Raw genomic sequence first — 24,010 nt, forward strand, 5'->3', positions numbered from 1 at the left:
ATTATCAGCTTGTTGGTGTAAATTTTTAGAAGAAAAACATTGTAGATGTGAAGTTGAATTCGGTGAAACTTTGCCAACTTGAGGAGAATGTGGCTAGATTAGGCGTGTTGCGCTGTTTCGTGGTGTCTGACACAATCACACGAGTGTCGTCTCGTTATTATGAAAAATAATTTTTGTGTTGTGGGTACATCCGTGCAAAGCCCCAATCTACAAATCTATGTTGCTCACTCGATAACTCGATTACATATGACACTAATTTCATTTGAAACAAAATTACAGCAGAGCAGAAAACGTCAGATGCTTCCTGTCACTCCCTGTTCCATTATTCTTTTTTGATACCGCCGTATCACCACTGTCTGTTAACTGTACGACTGCGGTTTCGTGTTGTATTAATCAACTCCTCACTTAAGCCAAACTTTCGTAGAGTATGACGATCGTAATCCCTTTAACGCAATTTAGACTAGCGAATAGACGCGATAACAATTTCTGTTTGAGGCTTCTGGTCAACAATTCATTACATTCATCCGGATTGGATTAAAAGTTTGCGATTCTGATTTTATCAAATATAAAAGTATCGCGTGGGGGATAAAAAGTTCATCTAATGGCTTCTTCTTCTGCCCCACACCCGCAACATCCTTCCTTCCTCTTCCAACGTAGAGTAAAAGAACTGAATTTATTTGTTTTGTTGGACACCCTTCACACGCGCCTATTAGCAACTTCAGTCACCTGCGAAAATATTTTCTCAAATTAAAACTTCCTTCTTTGTCGTGCTTTCATTTAAATTCCGTTGCAATAAAAATTACACTTGACAAATTTTGAAGTATTTGGATTTATTAGCCGGAGTTTTACGCTTATCGCCTTGGCTCGGTTAGAAATGGGCAAGGGAGTTGGATTAATTTGCGAAACGTTTCGCCGTACAATCATTTTTTGCGGTTCAAATTAGGAATGACTTATTGTGCTGTAAATTAGTTTTTGCCATCGGAAACCCAAATTTAAGATGTAAACAATGTGTCAATGTACGAGAAGATATCCGAGTCGGAGACGTCCAAAAAATTTATATACTATCTAGACTAAAAGATGGTATACACACGTCCATAAATCATAATAAAATGTTTTAAGCCTGACATTGTCGACTTGTTTATCTCCAAATTCACTTTGCTGCACGACTGGAACGGCTAAACTATCCGGACTAATTGCGATTTGCATTTTGTTTCACTGAAAGTTAATGCGCTGACAGATTGAAATACGAATCGATTCAAATTGAGCCGTTCTTCAGATTAACTCAGATTTAGTGAAAAAATCGCTGCCTGAAATATCGTGTATTCTGACATCGGAGCAGTTCCGGCTTTTAGCACTCCCCTGTTCGCACACAACCGAATAATTGGTTCGATTGCACCGATTCTTTTCATATTTCACGTGTCATCAGGAGCGTCACGCCTCATCAGGACATTATCCGCCATTAAGAAAATACCCTATGTAGGCAACCAACAATACATCTCTGCCCCGCTCCGAATGACATCTTACAATTTTTACAATAAAACGTCGAATCTTTTACTCTTTAAACTGAACAGTCTTGTTCATCGTGGGACATATAACAATGCTGCATCGACCGACTGCCTCAAGCTACAAATTTGTCACGGTATGTAACGTTACAAGGGTGCTCGATGTCTCCCCTTGCAACTTATACCAGGCTGACGCATTTCAAAATAGTACTTTGAAATTTCTAGTTTCTGGTGCTAGTTGTATGGCCACTCAAACGTAGTTTCATACCACAAACGGTAACAGAAGTTACATTTATCATTAAGTAACAGCGACCCAAGCATGGAACAACATTCAGTTCAAAAATGGACAAGTACAGAGAATTAGATAGAGTGCGTTACAAAAGATAATTTTGTGATGGAAATGTCTCCGGTACAAAAATATTTACAGTAAAATGTTTACGTCAGTAGCACTTGTCGTTTTATAGTGGCCATCATTTTTTAAATTCATAATATTTTATATAGCTTCTTTATGAAACTATAAAATTAAAATTTGGAGAGTGACGCAGATATAAAAGCAATTTTTTTTATTTTGTGGTGAAGTTTATTATTTAGGTTGTGCGTAATTGCGTAGAATTGTGGATGGAGCTTCTTGATCCATTATTCTGCGGTTATAGGTGTAGGTATTGTCGGTATCATATTGTGGGTAAATTATTTGTGACATGTCTTGTAGGAGTGTCAAGCCCGATGATTCGGCCAATTTTACAAGAAAGTAATTTGTAGACTGCCGGTTAATAAAGCAAGTTTCAAAGATACGGCAGTCTGCGCTCCGCGGAGTCATTTTTAACTTGTCAAAGTCAGTACCAAGAAAATGAAATTCTGTAAAGGTTATGTGGTGAATTTTTCATAATTATTAATTAATTAGAAAGCGAAAGGGTTGGTGAGGCGGCAAATTATGCGTTCGTTGGATTATCAGAGGGACTAAAGCCTCCTCGGTCTTCCGAATCCGCTAAAAGGGCACAAACGAACCATTGAACGTTTGTTGAAAATTAGAGATTTGTGCGTCGAGGCTCCTTTCCTGGAATAATTTCGTAGCTGGCTAAATCTGAAAGACTAAAGTAATTATTGTAGTGATATGAGAGATCAATGTTGAAAGGTTCGGGCTTTGAGGGTCGAAGGATAATAACACAGATTTAAATCTCTTTTGTTGCGAGTAAATCTTCCACTATGCATGTTTTCTCTGTTTCAGGTTCGGTACGTCGGAAAGAAATGTAAAGCATCAAAGGTTTTGCATGGAAATCGCGTCAAGGAAAAAGTATCGATGGTGTTTTCCGATGGACTTCTTGTCTAACGTCAAAATTAAATTGAGGATTAAATAAGGGATGATATAAAGAAAATATGGAATTTTGTGGCGAGTGAGGTAGAGGCGTCGATTCGAGTAAGGAGGAAGCCCCATGGCTTCCTCAAATTTGTCAACGTACGCATTCCTTCTGTGGTTCATCTGGTTCCACGTCCTGCCGCCCATGAGGGCCCAGCTCATGTGGACACCCATATATGTAGGCGGAAACAGTAAGTCAAACTTCACACAAACCTCATTTTAATTTACTCCTCAAATTTATATCGTTTTATTTATTCGGTTAAGGCAATTCAACCACATTAAATACCTTCATGTTTTGAATATTTAATAAACTAACAACACAAACTTCTTGTTTACGTAAATTTTACATTTTTTTACCAAAATTATTATTATTGCGGGTTGTACAAGGTCATCTCACAATAAGGGACGCCACTTTTCACATTTCTCGGTCACAAGATGGCGACGCCAGTTTTTGCGAAAGACAAGAAATTTATATATTTTTAACAAGGAACAACGACATAAACATAGTTTGGATCTTTAGACAAATAAAAAAAAACACACGGGAAAAATCTATTTTGATTGAAGAAGAAATATCGATCAGATCATGCAATTTAAGGAAAATTCTTTTACTTCTTTTTTTTCTTCACGAGGTGTTCACGTGATAGTTCGTAGCGACGTCATGAAAAGTCTGATTTACACAGCTTCGAAAAAATTGAGTTTTGTGCGGGAAATTTAAATCTTATTAAAAAAACAGAAGCACTCAGAACACAAGAGCACGAGGCATTCAACCAGACAGCAACGCTCTTTGGAAGCCTGAAAATTTTGTATTTTTTATTTATTGAAAGTTTATTACTCCATTGAGTCGCCACGCCGACTATAGCTAGGTTAGTTTTGCAATAAATTGCTTCGATAATTTTCTTTAGAGGCAAAACCTACCCTGCAGAGAGCCACCCCAAATATGTTTTATTTTCCCCGCAGTTGCCGAGTAAGGTGTGGTAAACTGGGTGGCTATTCCCTCACGTGAAAAAATGTCTGGCATTAGAGTGATAAGTTTAAAATCAAATTTATGGCGGCAACTTTTGCTTAGACCGAAGTCGACAAGTCGGAGGAGCGACTTCCTTACGTCCTTATTAAATTCGAACCGGCATTCTTATCACATTTGTATCTATAGGGTGAGGCAAGAACACGCACACACCACTTCTAATATCTAAGTGAAATTGTATAGATGTCACGGCCGTTCCGTGGGGCACAGCTGATTATTAATTGAATAAGGAAACTGTCTTGGTCTGATGATAAACGACGTAACGAAATAAGCGAGCATTTGCTGGGTCTTTACGAATCATAGCGTGGCCGTAAAGTGAGCATAAATTTCAGCCAAAAAGGCAAATGCGCCATCAAAATCTTGTCTATGTGTTAGATAAATTTATGGCATAATAGAAAAGCATTTACACTTATATGGTTCAATAAAACGTTCGGAAAAGTGGAGTGACGGAGAGAAAAGGAATTTTTTCGAGTGGTGTGCTTGGGGTTTTCATCCGCTGAATCAGTTTTGCGATTACGTGACAAATTTAATTATAGCAATATTTGATGTGATGTCTGTTATTGTCACTACCCTCGGGGATGTATAGAGGGAGTATTTGTTGTTTTCCTTGGGACAATTAATTAAGTCTCCGAAGGCTTCCCTTTAGACTATTATTTCCTTCAGCTATCGGAACAACTGGACGCTGATGTCATTATCATGACAAACAGACTTCTCATCTGCGGCTTCCACAACAGACCTAATTCTTAACCGAGCCATTATCTAATCAAGGGTTGCAAATTCGGACGATTTCTTGCACCTGTCCTGACATTATGCTAAAAAATACCACCAAACTAATAATTTGGACCTGGTTTTTACCCACCCGAAGGGAACACAACACCAAACTGTACTCTCGAAAAAATAATGCCTAGAAAATCTATATTTTATGTGTGTGCATATAATAAATTCTCAGTCTAAATTTATTTGCGCTCCCACCCCCGACTTTTATTTCTCTCCCCGTTCACGTATTTCATGCATTCAATTTTTGCTCTTTCTCCCCCAAGTTAACCTCGCGTCCATTCGTTGCACTCTTTAAAAATCCACCATCCCGTCAGGTCAACCGCGCCATTTAAACCACGACTTTGAACAAAATTTTATTTTATCTACACCTTCACTCTTGCCTGTCGAAACTTGTCTGTGCATTCTCACTCTATTTTCGATTTACTCAAAAATGAAAAACTTTCCAAAACAAAATTTCAATTCAACTCAAGATTGCTTGAACGTAATTAACATTTGCCACCTACTTTTATATTCACAGGGAGTGATGAATCTGCACGAGTTAATCTACGACTCGGCTTTTATCTCTCGTTGCCTAACAAGTTTTCAAATTTCTTTCATCATATTCGATGACATTTGTGCTCCTGAAGTGGATAAGTATTCGTTTAAATATTTATGAATTATACTTTGATATAATCTAAGCGACAATCTTGTCATGCTTACATGAGACGCTTAGGTGTTTCTTTAACTTATCATTTCGTTGCTTGAATTATGAATCCTCTTTTTATTAAGTCAATTTCCGGCCTCTTCAGTGCTATTATTTATGACGTGCTCCCCCGTTTTCGGCATCTTCCCCCGAAAAAATTACGCGCGAACCTTAACATAAATTAGATGACACCGCCATTTATGCATCCATCTATCGTAATTTGCCGGAATGAAACAGATTTATAAATTATAAATTAAATCCGGAAAGTTTCTTTAAAGTCGAGCGCCGAAGTGAAATTATCGAAAAATCACTTCCGAACAATTTGGATGTGAAAGAGAAGCTATCCGCGTCTCTTTATTGCACCTTTCATTTGCAATAACACCGCTACCGGTGCAGCATTAAATTGTCAGAATTTTAATCAAATTTCGTGATATCACCCGATAAATTCGTTGCACTCGAGCACTCAGGTCGCTCTCACAGTTGATTGTCCCTTTTCAGGTCAAATCGACTTATGGACGCAGGAAGCGAAGGGTTGTCCTTGCCCCTGGAACAGGACCGACCATCAGTGTGCTTGCTGCGTGGCCGACGGGGGCTGCCATTGCGGCAAGAGCTCCCCAAATCGGTGCTCACAATGCGGACTCGAACAACACTGCAATCACAGTATGTATGACGTTTATTTAAATTTTACACCGTTTATTATTTTAATAGACCGGCAAAATGAATTTTTACAACGGCTGAAAAACAAACGGAAAATTGTTCTGTCCTCGTGAATATTTTACGCGCGAAACGCGAAATTTATGTCCTCTTATATGAGCTGCGAGGCAGGACCCCGTAAGCTATTACGTGTCTACTACACGCATATACAAGGTGGTTCTTGCATAAAATATAAGCTACCGCTGATGAAAATTGCCAAATGCTAAAGATAAAGAATACTTTTTCAATTATCACACGAAAAGTATTGATTCCCCAAATGTATCGATTACGTCAACTGAACGACAAGAATAGCTGGAGTTTTTTAAAGATTTTTCAAAATTTTATGTACAAAATTTGTTTCGTATTTTTTAACATTTTGGTTTTAAAGAGATTTGTTACATTGTAAAGAATTCGAACAACAAATTTTATTGATAGGATATAAACAATATTTTTGAAATTTTTTTTTCTTAATTTTTTTCAAAAATTGTCCAGTTCCCTTCATAGACTTAAGCATTTCGCAGTAAGATAGAATTATATTTCATATTTGTAGAAATTCTAACAATAAATCTAATGTACAAAGTAGGAGTGACATTTGTGACATGAATATCGATAATTTTGCATAAATGTGTTTTTTTTTTTTTTCAAAAAATAATTAAATTGCGGCCATTCTACCTTGATGGTCCTCAACTCTGACTGGACGAGTTTAAGATGACTTTTCTCGGACTATCGCTGGAGATAGGACTTTTAATGAGCCCGCGGAATTGAAAATGCAACCCACAATACATTTGCAACGCTAACGTGGATTTTTTAAATGAAATTATGAATCCATGATAGCTTTGCTTCCAATAATTTTATTTTCCACAACTGACATTTACGAAAAAGTGAAACTACGACGATTAAAATGTATTCGAACGATGAGAAAAGAGACATGATTCTGATTTAAGGCGAATGTAATAAAAATGCCTCCGCCGTTACGCGTTTATGCAGGCAATAAACATTTTCCCAAAAACTCTTCGTTTTTTTCACAATTTCATTTAACCAAGCGAATATGACATTTATGTCAAAATTTACGAAACTGCAGTTGACTATGTTTCACGTTTTTTAAATCAAAAACAAATATCCACGTTAGCGCTGTAAATGTATTGTGGGTTGCATTTTCAATTCCGTCGGGCTCATTTCACTCGTGAAATACCCTGTATTAAATCATTAACAAATGTAAAATGTGTGACCTAGAAGACAGCCAAGTAGTTAAAGTTCTCATTTAGATAAAATTTATTATTTTATTTTTTCTTGATTCTTAGCTTCAGAAAGTTTTTAAATATAAGTTTAAAACACAAACAATTTAATTTTAAGTAGATTTAAACCTTTTCGAATATACAGAGTGTCGACTTGAAAATTTAGGTTGCATTTATCTCTGATGAATGTAACATTACAAATTTGAAATAATAGGACGTAATCTGGTATAGCTGTCCCGTCGTTATTGCACCCCAAGCCGCTTCCAGCTTCGCCCACTTCAAAATTTTAAATGATACTACCCTTTCAATGACAAATTATGTAATAAGACACCATTTTTAGTACTTGTATCTCGGTAAAACAGTTACGGGGAAAGTTGTTGAATTATTTAACTTCGAAATTAAAAAATATGTAATAATATTTTATCGAAGGTAAAATAACAAGACCTAATTTTTTTATCGGAAAATTTTTTTAATTTTACGAAAACTTTTTGCTTTGACAATTTTACGAATTGAATTTAGGCATTTTTATTCTGGTTAGGCCCGAGAGCTTTAGCTCGAGGGTTTAACCTTTGAATAAAAATGCCCAAATATCAACGAGTAAAATATAAAATTGTCTGAAGCAAAAATTGAGAAATTTATCAGATATAAAAAATTTGGTCGTTTTTTTTGGCAAGATTAATTTCAGAATACAAACTTTAACGTTAGGTAATTAATTACATATTTATTTAAAATATAGTTATTAAAAAATAAAAACACATTGATTAAAAACAATTTGAGAATCTGACAGGAGTAGCATGCAATTTTAATCACTTTTGACAGATGACAGAGTAGTAGGACGTTTTTATCGCGATAAACAGTTTTGATTGGATGAAAGCAAGTGCTCTGATTGGCTGAACACGTACGTGGGAATTAATCTATGAAAAAATTCAAGTTGGCCTAGGTAGATCAATGAAAAAAGTACTAAAAACCTAAATAAGGTACAAAAATGTGGGATTTTGCGATAAACAATCGCAAGTAATAAAAAACGATTGACAAAATTCTTGTTAAGGCGGCCTTACACCAAGGCAACAATTGGCAACATGTTGCCGACAACATTTTTTAGTAATGACCGGTAACATTACTAAAAAATGTTTTTTTACACCGACAAACTTTCAGGACTGATTCTATGAAAAAATAGACATACTCGTAAAACTCTTAATACATATGGGACAAAAATGCTTAGTTTGCGAGATAATCGGCAAAAAACGTAAAAACAATTACGATCTGAACCCCTTGCATTTTTTTATTTATCTGTGCATTGAACAGGGGGGGGGGCTAAATTTTCCCAATTTTTGTAAATTGTAGAAAGCTCCTTTTTATGTTTATACGTTTCATCAATAAATTCCACCCGAGTGCCTTTGTTGCTGGTAAAACTTTTTAGTCGATTATTTGGCAAACTTAGCGTTTCAAGTGTTTTATACTTATTTTTGATCATAAAATCAGCACTGAAAGTTTGTCGGTGCAATTCTGACACACCCTGTATTTTTAAATTAATGGACAATGATGATTTGTATTATTGTAAAAATACCCAATTTTTTTAACCTGAACCTGAAATTAAAAAAAAACGATTGTAAAAAAAATATATTTTATTTTTTGTGGAGTCGAATCTTTTTCAATTTCCAAAAATATTATATCCCAAACAGGTTTTAAAATTTTCTCTCCATTTGGATGGAATCGTCGTTCTTTGTCAGGACAGAAAGACAAGAATACTTGTATTTTTGCAGAGGGCCGCAATGCCGCTGTTTAATCAATCATCAATACCCGAAATAAAAGCCTACAGCACTTTCCGTTTCCCATTATACATATATTCCCTATCAAATGGGCTATAAAATGATGTGACAAGTTGTGGGCGGTATGGGGGCGTGGACCAACCCAAACATCAATTTTGTATACTTACGCAGACTATACGGGCATTATGAGCTTGATCACTAAACATTATTTAAAAACGAAATTTCAACTGCTCCCCTGTATATCAATTAAAATTTTAATAACTTGCATCCTGAGGCGTTAATTTATTAACGATTTTGTAATTTCGCCAATCAATTTTCAATTTAGCAAAGTGCGCTCGGAAATTTCGAGAATTAGTCTACATAAATAGCGAAATTTCGCAGACATCTTGTTTTCGGTCCTTTACGGTGGAAGTCTTCATTTAGACACGCCAAACCGCGGTTCGAACTAGTATTAACTAGAGAAATTTCCATGGAAACTGTTTGAGCACTACCACAATTTTGTAATATTGTGTCCAACCAAATTAATCATCGACTCAACTGTCAATTATCGATACCATCTAGGAATGCCACATTTGTATTAATAAGCTTGGTAATTAATACAGGCACGACGCTCTAGTCCTAGCAAATCGAAAAGCCCGACGCAACCAGAGGAAAAAAATGATTAATGCGGCTAATTTCGCCGTGATTAAATTTAACCTGAATAAACATATTTTTAAATTACACAAAATTCCGGCAATCGTTTAATGCCCTAATGTAATTTCGTTTGTGTAAACAGTATTTCGGTGCAATCTCACAGATAATAATCTTGCGACGACGGATCAGAGATCCTGCGGGCTCCTGACTAATGCTCCCTAATTCTTTTTTTCACTTAGCTCACGCATTTTAAGTTAACATGTACCACAAATAATATTTCTAAATCTCCTTGGGCATGGAATGGAAAAATCAGAATCTGTATCCAATGAATAATCTTACAATTATTATTCAATGGCTCTGTTCAACTTTTGTTTAAAACAAAATCATTTTTGTTAAAATTGTAAACAGACAAATTAATAACAAATTCATATGTGCGGTCAGGGACAACGTAAAAATTTAATGAATCGGTTGGAACATCGATGAAATGGCAATATTGTAAATGATTTAATTTATTTTGCCCGCGGTTGCACATTTTTAAAAAATATGAAAAATATTCTCAGCCGAAATTATTTAATAATCTATAGGGTGTTGTAGAAATGAGTAAGTGTGATTATCTTAAGCCGACTTCTCACGGTGATTAGTGAGTCAGACTCTTCAACTCCAAGCGGTTTTAACTCTCTCGCTGCAAAATAGTTATTTGTGTATCAAGGCCAAAAAGTGCATCTTTTCGTTCGAGTCTGGGTTTTCTAATCGAGCCGCAGCCGAGACTTGAAAACAGGCGAGGAAAAAAGGCACTCTTTGGCCAAGGTGCACATTAAATTTTTTAGGCGACCGCACGAAATACAAAGCAAAAGACATCATTAGAAAAATTACAAATTTATTTTGTAGCTACTTTTTTCAAATAGATACATTTATTAATACATACATATTAATAATTTTTTATAGTATTTTTATCAGCTTACCAACAACACGAGAAATTTACTATTTATAATACAATTACTTATTTACATAATTTATGGTGACAGGACAATTCTTGCGATTATTATCATCTGCGTCGACGTATTAGACATTAAACATCACTTTGGCTGTTGTATTAGACATTTCTTCATCACGCTGTTGCTATCGATTATATGAACGTTCATTTTTTTATTATGCACCAAATAAGGACCAGAAATAAACGAAACAACACTTTTTCGGGCAAATAAAATACTATGGTTAAATCTAACTGTCAAATATTCAGTTGTTTTCAGTCGGTTTACTCGGTTTTGTAGGTTTCGTTGTTAACTTAATAAACAAACCAACAGCTGGCGCCACGGTCCATAGTAAGAAAAGTGCGTCCGAAAAATAGTTACTTTTCGTCCGCATGGGAGTACGTAAAATTACCTTTTTCTTTAAGGGTGCCTAAAAATATTGTTATTGTTGTCTCAAAATAAAAATGCGGATAATTCGTGACATGTTTAGTATTTATACAAAAACTGTCAGGATTAGTGTGAACGCACGAACGTGTAATCTAACTATCATTAAGGATTAATTATGTTAGTTAGAATGTAGTAAACGGCCTGTGATGTGTGGTTAATTGGTGAATTGTTTGTTTCAGTGTGCAATGTGACGATAATTTCAAGCGAATTGATGGCGAGGTCCGGCAAAAGTTTCGGCCAGATTAAGTCGCCCTCATTGGAGGGACCCGACGCCTGTTGGTATACATTTATTCCATCTTCAACTCACCGAGTAGAAGTTCAGATTTATAGACTTGTAAATGCTGGGAAACATAATGGCACCAGGTCAGAGAAATAAATTTTATTATTATAACACATGGTGTTACAAAGTTTGCCAGGTAACATATATTATTCAACCGAGATTGGCGCCGATGGAACATTACGTATCGGCGACGCTCTTGTCCACCTCGAATAAACGTGAAACTTGTTTTTTATTATTTGCAGCTTTTTCCAGTTGGCGTATCGATACTTATTAACATGCCGGTACGCCGACGGGATTAAAATGCAACATGCACGCCTCTAAATATTGGAAACTTTGTAATGTAGTAAATAAATAACGCAGAGGAGTAACTATGGTAATGGGCTGCAGTTACCTCACCGATGCGACGATCCACCACAATTACGTCGACAGTTATGGTGGATGCGCTGGGCGAGAAATTTGCCAAATTTTATATTCGCCAATAAATATAAAACAAAATCATGGCATATACGATTCGCCACATTTAAACGTTAAGTAAACATTCTTCTTTTTTTTAAAGATGTAGAGGAAGCGTCTTCATATTTTAACACTTTCGGTGGATGCGTCGCGCAAAATTTCTCGCTTATTATTTTTCTAATTAATGAATAGTAAACAAAATAAAGATAAACGGTGTTTATAACTTCCAGACACTAAATAGACAATATTTTTAATAATCTATTGATTGTTTTAAATATTTAATAATTTGGTGCATGCCGAGAAAAGTCAGCTATTATATTTATTTAAAATTGTCTATAAAATAAAAACTGATTTTTTATATTTTATAAATGTAACAATTTTGATGGAAGTGCCGGTCAAAATCAATATTTAAATTTATATCTATTAGCAACTATAAAATAAAACAGACATGACAAACTTGTTAATTTTTTTAATTATTTATAATCGTATAGTAAAATAAAACAAACAATATTTGCAATATCAAACCGTAAATAAACAACATTTTTACAACTTATACAAAATTCATTTTATATGTTACTAATTTACGCGAATACGTTGAGGGAAATATTTTCCTCAATTTTTATATTTTCAGATCGACTAAACAAAAGCAGTGTTTTCAATTTTTAAATGGCAAATAAACAATATTCTTGATTATAAACAATATTCTATCGATTTGATTAATGTCATCGGAAATCGACTTATTGCGGAATCAGGTGATTCAAAATCAAAGAAATTCCTTTTCGAGAGAATTTCCCTTGCCATTCAACGTGGAAATGCTGCAAGCATTCGGGGCACTTTTCCAGATTCCGCATTATTATCAGAAATTTTTGTATTGTAAAACAAAATTATTATGTACTTCATGCATTACCTAATAAAACACATGACATTCTTGATTTTTAAACTTTAATAAATACTAACAATAAATCTATACAGGGTGTTAGTAAATGGTTGGGAATAAATTTCGGGGTGAATTCCTTATGAAAAATGTGGCTTAAAACCTAAATAAAGTTTTTCGTTAAATTGAGTAGTTTTCTCAAAAAAATAAAAAAATAAAAATAAATGTATTCTGGCATATCCGTATTTTTTTGAAATACTGCAAAATAATAATGGTTTAAAGAAAAAATTTAAACGTGGAAGGTTGAATTTAAAAAAAAAAGAATTCGAAACTAATGCGATTTTAGGCAGACAAATGAACTAATTAGAGAAATTCTCCAACAACAGTGGACTTCATTTTTTTTTTTGAGAAAACTACTCATTTTAACGAAAAACTTTATTTAGGTTTTAAGCCACATTTTTCGTAAGGAATTCACCCTGAAATTTATTCCCAACCATTTACTAACACCCTGTATATTTGCCAACAGTAAATACAGGGTGTTTTCGAAGTTGAGGCGTTCCTTTTAACATGTGATATGCGTTGTTCTAAAGAATTTTAGCCAAAATCACCTTAGTAAAATGTGTACGGCAATGAAGATACAATAAGTTAATTTTCTTGAAATTTTTGAAACCGGTCCTGCTCAAATTTGCGCTGATTTGTTAGAAATTGGAATTGACAAAAAAAAAATCAAATGAGCATGGACGTTAATCAAAACTACTGTCAGAGTTGTCATCTAATTAGTCGAAATGGCTTTATTATTAGGAAAATAATGAGCTCACAGATATGTTGCAAATGCATGGGCAATGTTATCACGTTATCAGAATGCATCTGTAGCGTCCAGAGAGTATTGCAAAGCGATTTCCGGAAAGACACCATTTTGGGCCAGGTTAGTTATTAATCTAGTACAGCGGAGAAATGGACAGGACCGGACTTAAAATTTTAGAAAACAATAAAAATATACAATCAATTATCTCCGTTAATACAAACATTTTGCTAAGAAGATTTAGGCTAAAATTCTTAAGAATAATGTGTAGTACCTCGTGTTACAAGGAACACGTCAACTTCGAGAACACCCTGTACATATAAAAATGAATTGAAAAACAGATAAATATATTTTTCTACTTTGGTATCATAAGTGAAAAGTAGTGTCACAAAGGAAGTTTTTGTGAAAGTGTTTTTGTTTTTTTTTTCATACGTATTACGTTGGTATTGCTGTAATAGCACGCTGGCCGGCGTCTGACATCTCTAGCGAGCTCCTGTTAACACTTAAAACATTTCAAATTTGACATAAATTTCACAAAAATGCCACCATAATTCATGCCACACAAAAGTCCCTAGATTATTTCACAATTAGATTTTTGAGTTTATATCAAATTAATGTGTCCAAAGTAGAAAAAATAGTATGTTACACTCGTTTTATAAGACGCACTGTGTCACAATCAAGTGTCTTTTTATAAAACTCGTATAATAATATATTATTTTATGTTTCGGTCTTTCGGTGGATGAGCCAGTCAAAATGTTAAATATTAATAATTAAAACAATTAATAAATTCGAAATAAAATCAAGACAAAAAATGTCTCCACATTTTAACGCTGAATAAACATGTAATCTAATTTTCTATTTCAGTACCACAATGAACATTTTGTGACACTGTTTTCAACTGAAACCGTTGCACAAAGTTCAATTTTATAGCATCGTTTCTAGTGATTATTGAATATGGGGTTGGTATTGATAATAAATGTCAGTGTTAAATGTGATGTCATCTGAATCTGCTTCCATGTTGTAGAATCAAAATAAAGTATTAAGGGGGTAGATTTATTATTGTAACAAAATTTCGGAGACAATTTGAAATTTAATTTTCACCATCAATACCAACCCAATGCCAATATAACAAAAGTCACTAGAAAATTATTTTATGTTTAAAAAAATTAAATTAATGAAGCCGAAATAAAAAAAATAGCATGTTACACTCGTTTCACAAGAAATCTTGTCGCCCTCCTCGTCGTGCTCTAAATCCTCTCTTTCGACTCAGATTGTCTTGTGCAACTCGTATAATACCGGGTGACTTTTAATGATTAAGACAAATTTAGTGGGTTGGCATTCCCGAATAATTGGTATAAGGATAAGGTTTTTGCAAATTAATAAATCGTGATAATGATTTGATTAATTTTGACTTTTGAACTGTCATATTTGAATTTGACAGTCAAGTGTACCAACATAAAATCGTAAATGTGTTGCCAACCGAACAAAAATAATTTCAATCATTAAAAGTCACCCGGTACTATTTTAACATTAGCTTGGTCAGAATTTATATTTAATTTTTTTATAATCTAGTACTTTTGGTGGATGCGCCGGGCAAAATACTAATTATTGCCTTTTTTTTAGTTTTCAATCACATAAAATACGTTATGGTAAACACTTGCTCTGTCATTTTAATTCTGGAATTGTCCAAACAAGAATTGATAAAATATTTATTTACAGGCGATTTAGCGCAGAAAGTAGAGACAAAATTTCCCGTTATTTCTTTGTCCTTTTTTCTGCGCCGCTTATCTGATTTTTCACCTAACAAGAACTGCAAAAGTCGTAAAAGAATAAATTTTTCTGATTTGTGTTATTAGGTTCAGTTATGTTTTCGTCAGCATTTCCCCGAGGACACGGCTTATCTTAAACGTTTCTCTACATTGAATTTGCCTGGCGGAAACTTGACGCTTACAATAGTTCGGTTTTCCTTTTAAATTTACCGCAGATTACACCACCGAAATCAAGACGGACCGTGCAGATGTACATTAGGTGTCGAGAAAATAAAAATCCCGTGAACGCTCGACTCGATGATTTGGAGAATAAGATAAGTTCCTTGGCAAATAGAATTTCCCTTGAAATGATTACAAACATGTTTGTAGCCGGAAGGGTGTTTTGAAAAGGGTGCGTTTATGTATTTAACAAAATGACCGACAGTTCCAACATCCGAAGTAGGAAAATCGCTTGTTTTGTTGTTTGATTTCCATTACGCTTTTCCTAACCAACTTTTTATGTACTCGAACATCGAATTTGAAAATTTTATTGCAAATGGTGAGTGAACGCAGATGTTTCACGACGTAAAATTTTAAACTCGCTATTTTTATTAAATATTTGTCCAGCCGGTACCGGGGGCTGCTGCAGCAAACAACAAGATTTTGTTTGTTAAAACCGCTGCTTCAATTTCAATTAGACCAACCATCACTGCAACATTTTTTACGTCTGTTTTGCTAGAATTTTTCACAAAGGTCGCCTCTACAAACGAACTGATTGAGCTCAAACAAACAAATATTTATTTCACGGTATTTTTAATTCCATTACCAATCCAATAAGTTCCATAAAATATTGTTGATCGGTTTTGTTATCTCTATTTATTTATTTTCGCGGAATTTTCGATTCCTGTTCTATTTTTCCTACTCGCCGAATTAAAGTAAATTTTATTTTTTAATAACACAATTCTTCAACACATTTTGCGCTCCTGAACCATGCTGAATTATGTACGCCGCCTCCCTTGCTTCCCGGATAAGAACCGCTTTAATTCATTTAACTCCATAACCGATACCTATTTGCTTTTCTTTCTTACTCCGGCTTCCAATTATTTTCAATATTTCAAAGCTGACAGTCGAGCTTAAGAACGCAATAAAATCCGCCATATTTTACCGCACGAGGGTGTAACATACAGCCTCGTTCTAATTGTACCGCTCAGAAATTACTTAAAGGCAAACAGGTGCAAGCTTAAGGAGCGTAAATCTAGCGAACACATTGTTTTTTACGGTTGGCGGCGAGAAAAGGTCGTTGCTTGATTAGATGTGGAGATGTTTGCAGTAAAGAGTTGCTTGGTAATAAGCCAGTCTCGTTTTGTTCCATTAATAAGTTTGAATAAACTGGTTACCTTGAAAATTGCCCCTAAAAGGGGTTGTTTGCAGGGAAATAGGTGTAATGCTCGATAAGATAATTGACGAAACGTTTGAATATTTACACGAAAGTATTATTTATGACATAAATGAGCCTTATAAACTCTTGCCATTTCGCGGGGTAAATTCGCATCATGGATGGCGTGTTTAATACTTTCTCGGGGATAATGATCCCCCATAAAATTCCAACCGCCACTAAAGCCCACCATTGTTTGATTTAAAGGACCAAAGTTATACAATAAGGTCGGTTTTTTAATTAAATACTCTCGCCTCGTTGATAAGAATTTCTTTTCGTTCTAATTACCTTTCTTCCTCCCGAATCATCAGATCGATGCTTACACCAATTCCTTTTAATACACTCATGAATCATAAGTACCCCATTTTAAATTCACACAAACTCCTAATTGCTCGGCCTGAATTTCAAAACGACTAAGCTCAGGTCTTAAACAGGATGGAGCTACAACTCACTCTAATCTTTCACATTTTTTTAAAATAAATTATTCAAAACCTCTTTGTCTGAAAATGTTTATTTTCATCTACAAAAATCCGTTTTAAACGGAACGAAGTTATGTTTCGCTCGAGTCGTAATTTTTTTTGCTACAATCCAAGAATTTTTGTCTAGAAAATTTTTATTTCAAAAGTTGGGTTTATTGTCCTGGCTCAGTCATTAGTGTGGGTCGCGTCACCCTGACAGAATTAATTAGGGAAGAGAAACGTTTACTTTTATCTCCAAAAATTTGTTGAATTTAGGTGAAGTGACCTAACGCTGGCGTTGTTATAAATGTCCTCGTCCTTTCAGCGAAACAAGTATGTTTCAGTTTTCAAGCAAACGACCCGCCCTGGCCTCATCTCGTCTTTTTCAGTAACCGCATTTTCTAACCTTGCACCTTCTAAAGCCCATAACAATTCTTCGAGTTATTGCGTTTCCTAAAGCTCTTCTCGAAGGAAGGAAAGGACAAGATATATATGACAAGAGAGTCTACTTTTGGATGATATATTTTCATGTTCGCTTTATTTATAAAAAATACACATGCAATTACCCTCCACTTATTCCCCCCCGGTTTATCGGCGCCCCCAAATTAGACATCCCCCAGGTTCGGCTCGAAACGACGAAGGTGTCGTCTAAATTATACACGCTGGGTCCACATTCATCGTGATTGCATAATATTCAATTTATTTTCGCTCGGTGCACAATAAAAAATTCAATTACAAAAAAATTCCACCGTACGTGAGTTGCGAAATAACCGCAAATAACAGTTCAAACAAAATTGCTTTGATTTGCCATTTAGAGATAATTGCATTTCTCGAGAAAAGGAAATCATGAAAAATGCCACATCCGATTTCTCGAACCGACTGAATTTTAATGGACGACTCCTTGTCTAATTTCTGAACAAATTCAATTCTAAATTATAAGCAATGTGCAAACAGATGAAAATACAAAAATCAACACTACTAAAAAAATAAAATTGCAGTCAAACTGCATTTTATTAATTAAAACTTGAAACTTTTTTTTTGGTGGTGTATGAAAAATACTAAAATAATGCGCTGGACGTGTGAAAAAAGAGTAATGTGAAATTTTTGTCGGGGTTTATTTTTTAAATGGAATTTTCTGATGCGGGCTTATTTTTTAAAATAATTTTAATTATAATTTGGCCCTAGTGGGTAAATTTTGGAATACGAGTGTAATAACGCGCCGCCAGTTGGGGAGCTCTTATTAGCGTTATCAATTTCGATATGAAGTTTGGTATTACGTCATAATTAAATATTTGACGTTACAAAATTGCTTTATGATAATTGAAAACGTCAAGATAATCGCAATTTGCACATCTTTAGAAGTTTGACGAGATTGTGAGGTCTTCTGAAATGTGAAATGTACTGTTGGTTGCTTATTAGTTTAATTAAAAACTGGGTAACAAATTTGCATATAAAACCGGAATTCGAGTGTCACTAATGACGGGGGTATTTCGGAAAGAAGTAAGAGTCCCACTTTAAGTTTAAACGCGTTGCGTTGCGTGGCACACATAAAATCTAATTTAACAGCCATAAACAGCACAATGCATACAATATACATCAGGATTCGGGTATTTTCTGAAACATCCCCCAAAGCGAGTGAAGCTTTTATCTTTTATTTTAGATTTCGGACATTTAATTTGGAAGTTAAAGCGAAAAACCGCACCTACCCGCTTAAATGTTTCGGGGATGAAGTAAATATTGGTTTGTTTTTTTTTTCAGTTGTGTGGGGGGATTCCTCCAGCTCGCTAGTGGAACGGAGCCACAATACAGCCCTGGTGACAACCAAATTTGCGGCAGCAATGAGAGATATGCCCCGCCAGTTGTTTTCTTCGCCGACGATGGATTGGCCACATTATTATTCCAGTAAGTTGCCTTTAATACACCAAAACAATTAAATTTACAGACAATAGTGGAAAAACAAAGGGCAAGTTTATAGGAAACCGCCACTCGGTGCTGAGTCACGCCAACATAAATAAACCTCAACAAAATTTTAAACAGTCAACAAGTTGCCGTGAGCATGCCTTATCGTCAGATAAATCATACCAATTATATCGTCTTTTTGCAGAAAAATCACGGCAGAGCTCGAGCACCCTTTAAACTGTGACAACGGCAATATTAAAAACGTAATTTGAAAGAATGAATACACCCTAAAAACAACTAATCTTGATTAAAATATCTCTTAACTGGGCTGTGTTCTTTTTTAATTTGCCTCTTTTACCTGATGTTTCATTTGCCCAAAGGCGGATCAAAATTACACGATGCTAAGGCTAAATGGACAACTCAAAACCGGCATAATTTTTAATCGCTCACTGTTGAGATCCTCTCAGCAAAAATTAAAAAATATTTCTATCCATTTACCATCAAAAATAAAACTAGTGCTTTACAAACTTATCACGAAAACGACGAAAATTTTACGGGAACACATTTTTCTTGTTTATTAATAAGCTTGAATCGCAAGCAAAATATTTTTGTAAATTATATTTTGAGATAACTTTGAATAGACATAATCCACCTTTTGGGAATCTGGTGCAGATATTCAATTTGGATAACCCTCACAGAATAATTGTTTCACAAAATTTTTCAAATTAGCCTGTCATTTTGAAGTGAAAACTTTTTTAGGCGCATATACAGGGTGTGACCAAATTTTAACCAAGAGCTACTGGCTTCATGTAGAATTCGGAAAACATATTTAAAAAATTCTATAAGAAAAAATAAAATGACATTTATTTTTTGAGCTACTTTTTTTTTTGCTTTTAGTCTTCTGCGTTGCCCCACAACCTCGTAGGTAAAATTTCCGCACATTTTAAAAATACACGCTGTTTATCATATTTTATAAAACGTACACCAATACTGATACAAGAAATATAAAAATGTAATAACAAAAAACGAAACGAAAGGAAAACAAGAAAAGCTTCTGAAACATAAAAAAATCACCAAATACGCTATATTCTATGTTTTTCGTAATTTTATATTTTTAAATAAATGTACTAGGTACATATCAACCAGAAGACCCACAGTTTTGAAAGCACTGTTTTAAAAAACTTGGTTGATCCTAAAAAAAATAACTTAAATAATTATCACCATTTTTAAGACCACTACTAATTTTAATTAATTAATTTAACCAAAAATCCTTAGACATCATATAAAAACCATCAAATATGGTTTTTCACTATTTCACTGGTTGTGATTCATAATAATTTTTAATTTTCAAATAATTATAGACAGGTTCTCGACTAACAGTTTGGGAACCACTGGATTCCACAGTTAACCTTACAAAATAATTTCATAAATTGACAAATCTCGGTCAAAGTAACGGGCCTTCCAGCATAGAAAATGACACAAGAAACGTCTGACATTTTAACGAAATAAAATTAGGTTAGAAAATATTTTTAATTTTTGTAGTGCATTCTCCCTATTCCCCCTCCACGGAATATGACAATATGAAATTGGGAAAAAGCTTACTATGTAACCTGTGTAACTCCGGAGAATAATTGGTTACCTAAAAAAATTACTTTACACAATTTGACCTTGAACTGTTGAGTTTATTTACGTAACACAAAAGAATTATTATGTACAAAAAGGTGGTAGCTACCATATCATAACTTTTGAGTGATATAATAAAATGAGAACAAAAAAACACGATGAATTACGACCTAAATGACTGTCAATAGTTTTTTTTCGTAACCCCACTTTTTTCTGACGCTTGCAAACGCACTAAAAACAAAACTTGGCGACGCTGTCGGTTGTAATTTCGAGGCAGAATGCAGTGTTGGTGGATTTTTGATTTTGAAACAGATTATATGTGTGTGAAATCGCATTTCACACACTGTTATGTATGGTTTCAATAGTTTCAATCTTACAACAGTAAAAAAAAAAAAATATGTAAGAAAATCACCCACTTCATGCATACATAACTGTGCGTGAATATCAATTTTCTGAAGCAATTATGGAAAATAGTTATTTTTTTTCAACCGTCAAAAAAACATGACATTTATGCATCGTTATCAAGTCGCAAAGTATGTCATTTTTGATAAATATTTTAGCATCCAAGGAAAATTTTACAAAAATTAAAAAATTCAAAAATTTAAAAATGCGGTTGTAGAAAAAATAGTGTTTGTATTTCGTGCGAAAGATGATTGTTTTGTTGGCGCATTCGAATGAGTTTGAAGTCTCGACCTGACGGTTTCGACAAAAAAAAAATCATTCTCATGCCCCAACTAAAAAAAAAAATCATTTTGCGCACTTAATACAAAAATAACTTTTCATTGAGACAGTCAAGAATAAATGTTGTTGTTGTTATCTATTATTTATAGCAATGCAATAAAAATTCAAATAAAACAATTGCTACATAAAAAATACTATATTCAAAAAATAGAAATTACGCCAAAACGGCTGAAAATAGGCATACATAACGTTAATAAAAGTGGTCTTGCAATTAACTTTTACAGAAAATCAGAATCTATAAAAATACCACATTCCTCAGTTCTTAGTTGTGTCAATTGTTCGAAGGCTGTGAGAGCACACCCTTCGTTCTCTTGCCTAAATTACAGGTAAAATGTTTTCTTTCTAACTAGCCGAAATATACCTACTTATTTTAGGAATCGCCACTTGGCCTGAAGGTAAAGAATAATTTCTGGTTGTCTGGATTCCAATTTTTTCTTCCGTGTAAATGAACGAAATTCCTTCACATTTTTGTCGTTTTTTTCAGATCTGTGATTTTTTTGGAAAAACGGTGATGGCACCAACCGCTTTAAAATTAAATTTCCGAGGGCCCCATACTTTTTTTTTTTTTAATTTCGAATTAGGTTTTAGTGTTACAGCTTCCTGCATAGTCCTCAAATTGCAATTTATTTTATTGTTATTTATAACGAAATCGAAAAAAGAAAAGTATGGGGCCCTAGAGGAAAGACGTATCTTTCAGATAAAAAATGGACCTTACCTTCATCTGTTGTGGTTTTAAAGATATGGACGTTTAAAAACCACCATTTTTCGACCATTTCAAATCAGGTAAACCCCACCCTTAACAGAATTAGAATGTCGCCTACGCCTACTCTAAATATATACATATTTATTTGAAGGCCCGATAGTTGTTCGCAACGTCCACTAATACATTTTTAATAATATTTTTTTTTATTTCTTTGAACCGGGACAAAAAATATCCACAGTCCCAGAAGCTTTCAAGTAACGAGAACCTAACTTAATTTATCTGATTTGTGATCACGAGAAGAGTTGATTGATTTTGTAAAATTCGATTAACCGATCCATGTTTTAAACAGTCGATTATAATCATCTGGTGCATCAAATTTTAATTTATCGGTTGTGTAATTCCGAATACAATCGTGTATTCCATATTGATTGATTGAAAAAATTGGAAGCAGACAATTTAATTAAAAAAAGATGTTTTTTCGAACATTTCCGAAATACGTTGTGGCCTCGAATTGACAGTGTGTCCTACTAAAATAGAGATGGTAGCGATATAAGGAATATAAAAATGTAAGTTAGAGCTGAGCTCGGTGGAGCGGTTCTCTCGTAAAACGGTGACATTGCAAAAAGAAAAATTAAACAGATCCTGAGTCGAGATATAAAAAGCATAAAACACGCCGATTTCTATGTTGGCTGAAATTTGAATAATTGCCGCGCTTATTATATATTTTATGGAAGTTTGATGTGGTTTGTTCGTACTATTCCAGATTACCAACGACGAATTACGTTCTAAAATGCGACATAAACATGCAACATGGAGAATACCAGAACCGAAGTGAAATAAAATCTTACCTCCGACACGGTGTCGCCTGGAAACTAGTCGAAAATTATTCCGGTGTCCAAACACGGTGGTGGTGCAAATTTTCGGGTTAATATGTTTCTATTCAGCTACAGGCATCTGGTGTGATTATTGGGTTCGAATGTGCCTCAGCAATAAAGCGCTAATTCACCTTGAATTCTTAATGAGGTCCTCTGGATCCGCAACGTGATCAATATAGTAAATATTTCGTGAAGCCATTAATGAAATTGGGGCCAGTCCTGCATTGTCATCCCGGCGTATTGAAATTTTTTCGTGCAGCCCCGCTCCTGCACTTTTCTCTTCTCTCGATAGTTTTCTATTGAGCGCAAAGGGTAAATATATCTAAGGAAACAAACTTTCCTGGTTTCGTTATGAGCTTCAAGAATACACCGACGATTTTCAAGTTTGCTGGAAATACAAACTTTCTGACTTTCTGGAATAGAAAATGTTGCGAATCCAGGAGCTCGCCAAACTAATTACGACCTCGCTTGACCTACAGTTTTTATCATGCAAACTGCGTCCTAATATAATACCCACTTAAACAAATTCACGTTCGTTTCGTTCCCGACGAATTTTACTTTCTAGTTTTATTTATCTATACCGGAGCTTTTTTAATTATTGTTTTATCCGGTTTATGTCTGTTCCGGAATTGGTGTTTGCTACCGTACGTAGCTACGGTGTGTTTTTGCAGCTGCTAATTTCCTTATCCAATTTCTGTTTATCCCGCAAGGCACATAATTTCCATAGTTGGCTTAATGGATCTGTTTTAGTTTAGATAGTTTTACGGGTTTTACATAACCGACTTAATATCCACACAGTTTATTTTATTTTCTTCCTAGTAATATCACAACAAAATCATCAAACTTGCTCTAATCTCTTTAACAAAACACACCACTAAATACACACCTAGAGACCTAAACAGTTAAACTAACAAATTATTTTTCAACAAAAAACAAAACTATTTATGCGACTAAACCTGCATCTTTGTGTTACACTTCTTCATCTCTCGTCCAGTCACATCCTTTTCTACTTATTTCTTCCAAAAGTTTCTTAGT

At 34.5% G+C, this 24,010-nt stretch overlaps 1 protein-coding gene across 2 annotated transcripts in view; it reads left to right on the top strand.

The window, feature by feature from the left end:
• LOC138139924 (uncharacterized) overlaps positions 1 to 24,010 on the top strand; it is a 110,544-nt gene that overhangs the window by 71,049 nt on the left and 15,485 nt on the right. For both annotated transcript variants that reach the window (XM_069060512.1, XM_069060513.1), the window contains 4 exons: positions 2,728 to 3,047; positions 5,835 to 5,996; positions 11,264 to 11,447; positions 18,893 to 19,036. In XM_069060512.1, coding sequence (XP_068916613.1) covers positions 2,933 to 3,047; positions 5,835 to 5,996; positions 11,264 to 11,447; positions 18,893 to 19,036 — 605 coding nt within the window. In that variant the 5' untranslated portion in view covers positions 2,728 to 2,932. The remainder of the gene's footprint in view (positions 1 to 2,727; positions 3,048 to 5,834; positions 5,997 to 11,263; positions 11,448 to 18,892; positions 19,037 to 24,010) is intronic.

This window comes from Tenebrio molitor, chromosome X, assembly GCF_963966145.1.
Source record: "Tenebrio molitor chromosome X, icTenMoli1.1, whole genome shotgun sequence".
NCBI classification, from domain to species: Eukaryota; Metazoa; Arthropoda; class Insecta; order Coleoptera; family Tenebrionidae; genus Tenebrio; species Tenebrio molitor.